Source organism: Nelumbo lutea, chromosome 5, assembly GCF_056320005.1.
Source record: "Nelumbo lutea isolate HS-2025 chromosome 5, American lotus-T2T, whole genome shotgun sequence".
Lineage (NCBI taxonomy): Eukaryota > Viridiplantae > Streptophyta > Magnoliopsida > Proteales > Nelumbonaceae > Nelumbo > Nelumbo lutea.
The window spans coordinates 80517505-80529913 of record NC_142688.1 but is presented as its reverse complement, the minus strand read 5'-3'; the positions used below and the strand labels follow the sequence as shown (position 1 = coordinate 80529913).

The window sequence follows — 12409 nt, the reverse complement described above, 5'->3', positions numbered from 1 at the left end:
ATACACTGCCCGACAAGAGAGGACCTCTCCCTCGGCTGTAAGGAACAATGCTGCACTCTCCACTTATATGGATCCCGAGAATTAAAACCCTTTTGCAAACATTTTAGAAACCATAATATATATACTTTTATATCTCATATAAAATATATTTTGCAAAACAAATTTCAACGGTTGAAATCGGCTGTCGGCAGTCTTGATTTCCAACAGTGAGAGTGCATCCCCGATCATTACCTTTGTCCGACAAAGGGGCTGATCCTGTCACTATGATCACCCACTCAGATGAATTCTCGGATTGTCCCAACATACACAGGTTTTGACCCCCGCTAAGGATCTCACTGATTGGTACATCAAAGACAGCCCGATCCGACACCTAGTGCAGTATCATAATCGAGTCTAGGGGTCGGGTGTAACTTTCCAGTTTTGCCCATCAATCTCCAAGGTCCAGAGCAATACTGGAAATCTGGTCCAGTTCAAAGATTCAATTAATCCCACACTGTATGCGCCTAGGGTCTCACCCTGGTAGCTGAGACAAGCCACCCCAACCGACTTGGTGGCACCACAGTGTCAACCTTGTCAAGATAGGTCTCCCCAGACCGACCCACTGGCTGTGAACATTCTAAACTAACACGAGTCTCAATAAGTGTCCAGTTTAAGGGTATTACACAGAAACATACCAAGGGAACATGAATAAAATATATACTTTTATTCATTTACAATAAACTCATAAAGTACATCAATTTTGATTGAAGCTAAGGGCATACAAAACTGTCTAACAGCATCAGCTGCAAGGCTTCATAGCTGCGGGTCAGGAAAACATGGTATGTAAACTTAATAGATCCATTTATGGACTTAAGCAAGCTTCTAGAAGTTTGAACATCCATTTTGACTCTACCGTCAAATCGTTTGACTTCGAGTAGAATCCGGATGAACCCTGTGTTTACAGGAAGTACAGTGGAGATAAGGTTACCTTCTTGGTTCTGTATGTAGATGACATTCTACTCATTGGGAATGATATAGGAATGTTGACTATGGTAAAAGTATGGCTTTCACAGCAATTCTCCATGAAAGATCTTGGAGAGGCCTCCTATATACTAGGTCTTCGACTCTATAGAGATAGATCGAAGCGGATAATAGGATTATCCCAATCTGCCTACATTGACAAAATAGTCAAAAGATACAGCATGGAAAACTCCAAGAAAGGAAATGTTCCTTTCAGGCATGGAGTCACTCTCTCCAAGAAGATGTCTCCCAAGACTTCTGAGGATATTGATGGCATGAAGGACGTTCCCTATGCCTCTGTCGTAGGGAGCATCAGGTATGCCATGCTGTGCACTCGCCCTAACATTGCTCAGGCAGTGAGTGTAGTAAGCAGATTTCATGCCTACCCAGGGCAGGAGCATTGGACTGTTGTGAAAAACATACTTAAGTACCTTCGAAGGACAAAAGAGTTTTGTCTAGTATTCGATGGTAGCTCACTACAGATCCAAGGGTATATAGATGCCGATTTTCAGTCGGATCCAGATGATAGAAAGTCTACATCTGGATATGTTTTCACGATAGGATCATGTGTTGTTTGCTGGAAAAACAGTAAACAGGGGTCCACTGCAGACTCCACGACCGAGGCCGAGTACATTGCCGCAAGTGAGGCTACCAAGAAAGCCGTGTGGATGAAGAAGTTCGTTCACGAGTTGGGAGTAGTTCCATCCAGCACATCACTCATCCCATTATTGTGTGACAACAATGGAGCTATTGCTCAGGCTAAGGAGCCACGAGCCCACTCGAAGTCGAAGCACATCGAGAGGACGTCCTGATTTAGAAAGTAGCGTCAACGAAAAATGTAGCAGACCCATTGACAAAGCCACTATCACAGAAAGTGTTTGAGAAACACGTGGAAAGCATGGGACTCCGGCTACTACCTGATTGGACCTAAGTGCAAGTGGGAGCTGTTAGACAGTTTTGTATGCCCTTAGCTTCAATCAAATTGATGTACTTTATGAGTTTATTGTAAATGAATAAAAGTGCATATTTGATTCATGTTCCCTTGGTATGTTTCTGTGTAATACCTTTAAACTGGACACTTCATGAGACTCGTGTTAGTTTAGAATGTTCACAGCCAGTGGGTCGGTCTGGGGAGACCTATCCTGACAAGGCTGCCACTATGGTGCCATCAAGTCGGTTGGGGTGGCTTGTCTCAGCTACCGGGGTGAGACCCTAGGCACATACAGTGTGGGATTAATTGAATCTTTGAACTGGACCAGAATTCTAGTATTGCCCTGGACCTTGGAGATTGATGGGCAAAACTGGAAAGTTACACCCGACCCCTACACTCGATTATGATACTGCACTAGGTGTCGGATTGGGCTGTGTTTGATGTACCAATCAGTGAGATCCTTAGTGGGGGTCAAAACCGGGATATGTTGGGACAGTCTGAGAATTCATCTGAGTGGGTGATCATAGTGACAGGATCAGCCCCTTTGTCGGACAAAGGTAATGATCAGGGATGCACTCTCACTGATGGAAACCAAGACTGCCGACAGTCGATTTCAATCGTTGAGATTTGTTTTGCAAAATATATTTTATATGAGATATAAAAAGTATATATATATTATGCTTTTGAAATGTTTGCAAAAGGTTTTAATTCCTGGGATCCATACTTGAGAGAGTGCAACACTGTTCCTTGCAGCCGAGGGAGAGGTCCTCTCTTGTCGGGTAGTGTATGATCATTATGGGCTGAGAGGTTAAGTGTAAGGCCATTGAGGATAATACCTGATGGGCTAATCTTGCATCTGCCCAGAGTTCCTGTGTGTTACAAGGTGGCTTGGCCCAGGGACCACTTAGGGTAAGTGTTGGGCCCATAGAGCCCATCTGATGGGTTTCAGGGGGTGCACTGCACATAACAGTGTATTCGGCCAGACCTTGTAACAAAGGCTGGGCCGAACCCATGTGGCTGATGTGTAGATCAATGTTTGGGTCCCATGCCATACAAGGAAGCCCAACTGGGCAGCAGTTTGGAATGTTTAATGAATACATAATCCTAAATGGGCCTTAAGCCCATTTCGAACTTGGCTAATTTGATTAGTCTTTAAGGGGCGAATTCTGAGATAAGATCAGCTGATAGGATTGAGCCCACACCCTATCCACTCAGAGAGTCCAAGATCTAAATGAGATTTAGATTTGGAAACTTCCTAATTAGATTAGGAACTGGCTGATCTAATCTGCAGATACGATAAGGTTTATCCCTTATCTTAAAGGGACTTCTAATCCAGATATGATTTGGGTTAGCAACTCCTAATGGGATTAGGAGCTGATCCCTTTAAGTCTATAAAAGGAAGAGGGGGCGGCAGCCTTTAGACACACAATCACCAGCAACAGTCTTGTCTTTAGAGCTGAGATCACAGAGGAGAGAATTCTGCACCCTGCAAATTCTTTCTAGCCGCCCCCTTCCTGCAGCCGCCGCCTATAGCAGTTCGATCTCCATTACTTGGGAGAAATCAAGATCAGATCTTGATTCCAATCTTTTGGAGAAAAGATTGGTAGGAATTGTATTCACAAGTCGTCCAGGTGATTCTTGGGAAGAATCAAGTTCTTAGGAAGGACACTGTTGATTCTGCTCCACCTTGCACTGCGCCATCTTCAGTGGGAGCAGATTTTGGTTTCTACCTTGGGCGTGAACACCTCCATTGAGAGATATTGTTTCTCTGTATCAGGTATTATCTCTCTCTCCTTCTTTTGGTTCAGATCTGGTTCAGTTTATGGTTCAAGAATGATCCTTGAAAATATGATTTTCTAAATAGGGAATTCGATTCCCAGTTGAAGGGAAAGAAAAATTTTTGAAATTCGCCCCCTTTATTCCGCAATCTTGGGCATCCATATGATGGATTTCCTATCCCTTTAGTCTCGGGGGCAGCAGGCTGGGCCTCCTCCTGTGGTACGGAAGACGGTTCCACGATTAAAACCTCAGGTGATTGATCGGGCTCCGGACAAGAGCTGATGGATTTGTGGCAAAGGAAAATGGGTCCCGAATGACACTATTTATAGCCACTATGCCGAGAAAGCAACAGTCAAGATTGAAGCGATCCGACAGCTCCTAAGAAAACCAGTTGAACGACCCTCAAGACTGAATCAATTTAGCACGTTTTTTGGCGTTCGTAAAGCCTATAAGATCACCTGACGTCTGCGCGTGAATCGCACATGGCCCGTCCCACATCAGCCTAAACTCCGAGCCAAATCCACTTGTCACATCATGAACTCCCCGCACCAGGTCAGGACCACTAGCTCAGGGAGTGGGGGACAATTGATGAAGGGTGATTTGGCCCAACCTCATATATAGACGACGCGTGTACGTGACTCAACGCAAGTGACAACATGGCACAAGCCAGCTCGGTATAAAGCAAGTTCGGGTATGCTAGCACTCCGAATTGGGATCACCTCGACCCAAGGACACTTTGGCATTCACAAGGGCAGACCAAAGCGCGAGCTCGAGAAGCTCGCTACTCATTAGCTTGCTACCGAGCAGCCTAGTATCCTGTAGGTAGCTTATCTACCGTACAGAACTCCGCATGGCCACCTCGAGGAATACATCCCCATCCCTGAACCCCACAGGACCGTACTTATAACAGTAACATTAATTCACCAACTCCCTGTTCTTACGGGAAGTGACAGTATTACCGTTTGACGGTGCTTCAACCACCTAACACACAACAGGTCCCATCGTAATAGGGGGTTCAGTGACCATTCCACCTACCCACCTAAGCCAGTGTATAAAGACCCCGCTCTCACCAGGGGCGAAGGTAGGTTCTATGATTATTATTGTTGTGTGAAATCTCTACTCTCTGAGCTCTCTCACTATTATCATCTTCAAGTTCTATACTATCACTGTGTTCTAACTTAGTCATCGAAGCATCGTCGCTGAAAGCAAGATCACCTGCGATAGAGAGTAGCCGGATTATGCCACATGAAATACCATTAATCGAGAACATTTTCTCAGAGAAATTGATATAGCCCATAAAACTTCAACGCTCATATGCGACAAGTCCACAACTATTTTATAATGTCTGACGGGTAGTGATGTAACTGGAACCTAGTCGTTTGCTCTTAAATCATACCTTTCGTCTTTATAAAAATATTAAAATATAATATAAATGAGAAAAAGTGGTTAAAATTGGTGGAATCGTTCATTGTACCAATTCTCGACTCTCTGAGTCATTCATTGCTTGTCACATATACGTTTAATAACCAAAGCATAAGCATTAAGTACTATGGCTAAAAGACCAAAATAACCCTTCGGGTCATATGCCCGGAGTATGATGATCCATATAAGATTCCATTTCGGGCTCACCAAGACTGCCCTTTCGTAATATATATAGTCAGTAATTGTAAATTACTTCTAAATGCGTTCTCCTTTGCTAGCTGTACTTGTTTTTTTAAAGGAAATTGCCTTTTACGTTTTTAATAAAGAATCAAAAAAATATTGCGAGAGGTTTGAATCGTAGCTAGAAGTAATAATTCTGTGGACATGAGATTTTTATTTTGATATTTTAGTGGCAGGTTGACGTATGACACATTGTTTCTATATGCTGTAGAACTTTTCTCTCACAGACACACAGAGAGAGAGAGAGAGAAGGAGATGGGTGGCGAAGGGTATCTCCCTCTGTTCGAAACGAAGGAATTGAAGGGTCGAATCGCATATAGATTGTATGCACTGTCGGTGTTGGTTTGTATTTCCTTGTTTTTGGCGTACAGAGTGACACATTTTCCAGGAAAAGAAGAAGATGGAAGGTGGGCTTGGATTGGAATGTTTGGGGCTGAGCTCTGGTTCAGCCTTTACTGGCTGATCAATCAGTCTGCTAGATGGAAGCCTGTCTTTCGACGTACTTTCAAAGACAGGCTCTCACAGAAATACGAGAACGAATTGCCGGGAGTGGACATTTTTGTGTGCACAGCAGACCCCAAAATAGAGCCCCCAGCCATGGTGATCAATACTGTTTTATCAGTCATGGCGTACGACTACCCGCCAGAGAAACTCAGCGTATATCTCTCCGATGATGGTGGGTCAGACCTAACATTCTACGCTTTGTTAGAGGCCTCCCGTTTCTCAGAGCACTGGCTCCCGTTCTGCAAGAAGTTCAAGGTCGAACCTAGGGCGCCGGCGGCTTACTTTTCCACTGCAACTGATCCACTTAATCCAGTCGAAGCCGAGGAGTTCTGGTCTATCAAGGTAAGTACCTAGCTTTACTATAATTAAAATATGTTATCGCCATAAGTATGTATAGAGAGTATTCAGGTGTGGTGTGTTTGGTTTTGATAGAAAATAAGAAAGAATTTTCCCTCGACTTTCTGTTTCTTTCTTATTCTCTCAAACCAAACAGGTTTAATGGATTGATGTATAAGGTCAACCAAAGCAACCTATATCTGGCCATTGCTGCTGCTCAGTCTGCAAACGGTATCTGTGTTTGTTTCATTAAGATCTTAGTGTCCCGTTTAGTTTGCAATCAGAATCGGAATCGGAATGGTCTGTTTTTATAGAATGGGAATAAGAATTGGAATCAGCATAAATGATATTTCATTCCGGAGGGGTAGGGAATGGCTATTCTCTCAAACAGAGAATTATCATTTCAACAAGAATGGGAATGAGATTTCAATTCCGATTCCTGACCCTATTCCTGTGAATCAAACAGGACCTTAATTCTACATGTTTATAATTGTCGATGTGAATTGTTTGGTCACAAATTTTTGTCTTTCGAGTGTTAGTCAAAATAAACCTATCCCCAACAGTAAAGTGGAACTAGGATTTTTGAGGTGGACTCAACAGTAAAAATCCCAAAAATCTAATGACCCCGGAAAGACATGAAATTAAAAGAGCATTGAGCAATCAAAACCCACCCATAAATTTTGTGAAATAGTATGGACAGGCTCAATTCAGATTTCTGATTTTTATTTTAGAATTATAAACATTTAAAATGTCAGCAATCCACACTCTATGCATCAATACCCGCCTGAGTGATTAATACATTTATAGTTAAATGGGTTGATTGGTCATGATGATAGACGACTCAGTCGGTCCTAATTGCCGAAAACCTTGACTCTAACAGAGCGAGAGATGCCTGAAACAGGGAGGAAACAAGAGATTCCCTGGGGAGGAACCGGATGGGGATGCTCCGACGCTCAAGTTAGCACTCTTGAAAAAGCAAGGAAGATGAGAAATTCTCTTAGACCAGAAGGCGCAAAGTATCACTTACCTTTACTGGGGGAATAGGGCATTTTATAACCGCCCTGGTGCATTCACTCCTAAGCCTCTGCCAGATCAGGTGTAACCGCCTCTGCGGGGGTAGACATAACTGCCACTGTCTTCTCTGTCGGAGCCATCTCTACAACGACTAAGATGGCGGTAGCAGGTGGCCGTTGGAGTGCGGCTGTCATGTGTCAGATCCCTGATCAGTCAGGCGCGTCACCTCAGGATAGGGACTTCTTTGGTGTCAGGTATGGTTGTTTAGTCATGCGACCTGGAGCCGAGGTGCTGGAGTGGTGCATGAGGTGAAGTCTTGAGTTCGGATAGGGGCATGGCCCGGGCTTCGCCTTTCGTGGTGTTCCTTGTAGGGATTGGGATTTCTACCTCCTGGGAAGCACGGGTTCTCTTTGGGGAGCTCGGGGCCTCTCCTTGGTGAGCTTGGGCCTCTTCTTGGGCTAAGGCTATGTCGCTATGCCGAGCTGACGCTCCTGCTAGGTCATACCCGGTTGCCTCCACGTGTCGTGTGGCCAAGGGGTCGGGTCAAATCTCCCTCCATCAATTGCCCCCCACTCCCCGTGCCCGGGGTCCTGACCCAACGTGGGGAGTTCACGGGATGACGGGTGGATTTTCCTTGTGGCACACTTCGTCCAGCTTGGTGATCCTCCGGTCTGACCCACCTATGCCTTTGGCTTGATTAGGGTTAGCTCGGCTCGACCAAGGGTCAACCCGGGTCGCGTACAACTCACGCGCGGATGTCAAAAATTCGTGCTAAACTGATTTCACCTCGGGGGTCGCGTAGCCGGTTTTCCTGAGATCCGTTGGATGGCTTTGATCTTGGCCGTTCATGCACAGGTATAGCGGCTATAAATAGTGGGGGTCCTGGTCACTTTTCCCTCGCCATAGCCTTCAACACTTGTTCTTTGAGCTCGCGTCCAAGGTCTTTAGCTCACGTCACTTTTCCTAGTCCGGTAGTTTTTCCTTTCAATGTCTAGTTCGGGTAGCTTAGATAGTTTTCTAGGAGAACCTGAGGTGGGGACCTCGGCTCGGGCTGCTTCTTTCGACAGCCTTCTGGATGAGTCGGAGGTCGGGTCTTCAGTCCGGGTCAGTATTGAGTTTGTGAGTTATGAGGTTAGGGTCTATGTTGGACATTTCTGCCGCAGACCAAGCAAAAACATCTAAGTTACTGAGTAAGAAGCGTACCAGATCGGATTGCAAGGGCGCCTCCAGGGAGGCTTTGATCTGAAGTGCTCGGGCTGGGTCCTCTATCGAGACAGGGATGAGAGCGGCATCCTCCGTGGGCGCAGCTCGCTCCTCATTCTGTTCCACGGGTTTTTCCAGCTCGAGGTCGCTGACCACCTTGGCTTTTCCCTTGAGGGCAACGACGTAGCATTTGCGGGACTCAAGCTGGTTGCGCCGCACTACCCCTATGCCGAAGTCTGTGGGGAACTTCATGGCCAAATAGCAGGTGGACACCACAGCCCTTAAAGCATGGGTGATCGGCCGACTTACTATGGCATTGTATGGGGAGGGGGTCGCAACCACCAAGAAGTCGTGTTTGAGCCTCACTGTGCTAGGCCATGTGCTGACTTCCACAAGTACTGTAACCCTTCCCAGGGGCCTGATTTCCTCTCCGCGGTACTATAACCCTTCCCAGGGGCCTGACTTCCTCTCCGCTGAAGCCAACCAGTGGGGTGTTCGCGGGCTTCAAGTCACTCTCTTGGAACTGGAGTTGGTCGAAAGCCGCTTTGAAAATGATGTCTGTCGAACTGCCTGAATCAACGAGGACATGCCTGACTTCAAAATCATTGATCTTTACCTTTATGACGAGCGCGTTATCGTGGGGGTAGTGAACTCCGCGCGCGTCATCCTCGATGAAAAGTATGGAGTCTTCTGCCCTTGGCCGCTTCGGGGGATTCTGCTCTTCTCTGGCGGCCTCACGAGTTGATGCCCGAGCTATGGCCGAGGTGCAACCCGCTACAATCGACCTTCCGACGATTACATGGATTGTTCCCCGAACTGGTCTCTCCTCCGGGGGTTGCTTTTGTGACTGCTTTGCTGGCCTGTTGCTGGACTCGGGAGCATCCCTACTGTGCTCCCCCTGCCGACCTGTTTTATTATTATTATTTTGTACAAAATTCCTTAGGTATCCGCGATGAATGAGTTCCTCTATCTCGTCGCGGAGATTCTTACAGTGCTCGGTACTATGACCGTGGTCTCTATGAAAGCTGCAATATAAATTTTTATTCCTTTCATTCGGGTTTCCTCTCAAACGGGGTGGCCACTTTATGTACGGGGCGTCCTTGATCGCCATCAGGATCTCAGCCAACTTCGCGTTCAAGGGTGTGTAGTCTGCCCAATCTGTCGCGGGAGCTCGGAATGGCTGACTTGGCTTTGCCCCCCGAGCTGAGTCTTTCTTCCTCCTGTCCTCTTGGTTGGAAGGTTCGCTTTCCCTCTTTTTTTTTTTCGAACCTGCCCTCAGCTCTTTGATTGATCTCCTCCTCCGTTCTTATGAACCTGTCCGCAAGCTTGAGGAACTCAGCTATTTCAGCTTGTAAAATTTCAATTCAGCAATCTAATTCTTTTTTATTCATTCAAATGGTCATGAATTGTACTTGGAGTTTTTTGAATAAGGGTGTTATTGTAGATTAATTCGGCCAACTAACCTTCAAAACTCAGATCTGAATTCTCAGATATGAGATTGCAAGATCTGAATTGCTTGAAAGAGAATTCAGAACTGCAATTTTCAGATTGGCCGAATGGATCTAAAGCTTGGAATTCCTAGAGTGCTTGAGAGAGACTCTAGGAATTCAGATCTACTATTCAAGAACTGAATTGGATGCAAGATTAGAGATAATTTGCACAATTCAGTTGGTGATCAATTCAGTTTTGAATTGATGCCTTAGAAGTGTTTGAAGAAATGCATGCATGGGGATTAGATTCTTGTTAGAGATAGAAGAATTGTCGCTCATGCATAGGATGAACATGCGGTTGAGAGAGGCTGTTCATGACCTTGGGGTTTCACCAAACCAAGGCTCAATTATGATTTATTCGAATGATCCAAATTGATAGATTGCTGGATTTTGATATTGAAATTTACTGTTACTCTTCTAACCTAATTTGAAGAAAATTGGACCAATGATTTAGATAGATTTTAATTTAGGATTTTTAGCTTTCATTAAAGTTTTGATTTATTTGTTAATCAGATAAGAAGTACTCAATTTAGTATTGATACTTGTTTCCTAAATCCTCATGGGAACGATAGTTCTCTCACTACTTTATTACTTGAACGACTAGTGCACTTGCTAGTGTCACAGTGAGCCACACATCATTGACCACCATGTGCCATTTGAATTTCTTGTGCGTCACACCCCTCTTGGCCGCTATGAGCTATACTGCGGGGTAGTGGTATCAGTAAGCATGCATCGTTGAATTGCTTGATATAGCTCCGGATGGCCTCCCCTTCCTTCTGGACTATATCGAGGAGGTTCTCCTTAGTTCGGGGGCATCGCTTGCTGGTGACGAAGTGCGCGGTGAAGACCTACACGAACTGGGCCTAGCTTCTTACCGATCTGGGGGCCAGGTTCCTATACCAGGTGCAGGCCACTCCTCTGAAGGTGGTAGTGAAAGGCACACACATGCAGGACTCACTGGCCCTCGCCAAGTGCATCTGGGACTGGAAAGCATCAACATGGTCACTCGGGTCAAAGGAACCATCGTATTTGTCTAACGGGGGGAGTTTGAAATCCTTGGGCATGGGAACGGCGAGGAGTTCCGATGACAGGGGGGCAGGGATTGATAGGTTAGGAGTAACCTTTACCTCGTCCAAACTCGCTTCCTCTTTACCTCTGAGCTCGGGTAAGACGTGGGTGGTAGTTCGGCGGGCTCGTCGATGCCTCCACTACTACTTGGAAGGTCCAGTGTTGGCGTTGCTCGCTTCGGTGTTGTCGAGCTCAATGGGTCCGAGCTGTTGGTGGTGGTCCGCGGCTAAGGCGCCGAACTGGTTTTCCGCGAGCAGGAGAGCGTCGAGGTGATGCTGACTTGATAGGCCGGTAGGTCCTCGATCCACTGGCGTGCTACGAAGCGGGGGTAGTCAATCTCTCCCTCCTGCCAGGGGATGAGGCTTGGCTCTTGGAGGGGTTCTGAGCCTAGAAAGTTTCTCCTCGGTGAGGGCACCCACCTTGAGGAGAGGGCTTGACTTGCTTGGCAACGGGGTGCAGAGGTGAGAGCTGCGGCTGGCTCTGAGGCAGTTGGGGGAACTGCTGTTGGTAGTGGTACTAAGAGACATGATGTAGTACCTGCTGCTGGTAGAGTTGGTGTTGCTGAAGCTGCTGCATTTGGGCTTGCATGGCCCGCATGCACTGCATCAAATCATCGAGTTGGTTCTAGCTAGTCGCCAGAGGGGCAATGGTTGGTTCAGTGAAAGTTGTCTGAATAGAGGGGGGAAGGGGAACATTCATAGGCGCCACTATCCGTAGTACATCCAGGCCAGGGATTCCGTCCACCGAGAGGGGGATGGGGAACTGCCCGATGCAGACAGTGGGGGGCTGAGGGTGTTCCCCGACAGCATTCAGGTCGGCATTATGTCTATCACTGCCGAAGGAAGCCATGAATGCTAAGTTTTCTTTCTTTAGGAAAGAGCTAGAGGTTGGGGAGGCTTTTTGAAGCGTTTCCCATAGACGGCACCAAATGATGATGCACGATCCGGTCAGTCCTAGTTTCTGGTAACCTTGCCTCTGACGGAGCGGGAGATGCCTGAATCAAAGAGGAAGCAATAGATTCCCGGGGGAGGAACCCGATGGGGATGCTCCGATACTCAAGTTAGCACTCTTGAGAACGCAAGGAAGATGAGAAATTCTCTTAGACTAGAAGGCGCAAAGTATCACTTACCTTTACTCTAGGGGAATAGGGCCTTTTATAACCGCCCTGATGCACTCACTCCCAAGCCTCTGCCAGATCAGGTGTAACCGCCTCTGCAGGGGCAGACATAACCGCCACTATCTTCTTTGTCGGAGCGGTCTCTACAACGATTGTGATGGCGGTAGCAGGTGGCCGTTGGAGTGCGGCTGTCATGTGTCAGATCTTTGATCAGTTAGGCGTGTCGCCTCAGGATACGGACTTCTTTGGTGTCAGGTACGGCCGTTCAGTCACGCGACCTGGAGCCGAGGTGCCGGAGTGGTGCAT

The 12409-nt window shown here is 46.6% G+C and overlaps 1 protein-coding gene across 3 annotated transcripts in view; it reads left to right on the top strand.

Annotated features, from left to right (window-relative positions):
• The first annotated feature begins 5392 nt into the window (after nucleotides 1–5392).
• LOC148853060 (cellulose synthase-like protein E6) overlaps nucleotides 5393–12409 on the top strand; it is a 38964-nt gene continuing 31947 nt past the window's right edge. For 2 of the 3 annotated variants that reach the window (XM_088945658.1, XM_088945657.1), the window contains exon 1: nucleotides 5401–6217. In XM_088945658.1, coding sequence (XP_088801784.1) covers nucleotides 5627–6217 — 591 coding nt within the window. In that variant the 5' untranslated portion in view covers nucleotides 5401–5626. Of the gene's footprint in view, nucleotides 6218–12409 lie in introns of all 3 variants that reach the window. The other variant, XM_088945656.1, reaches the window with a different exon arrangement.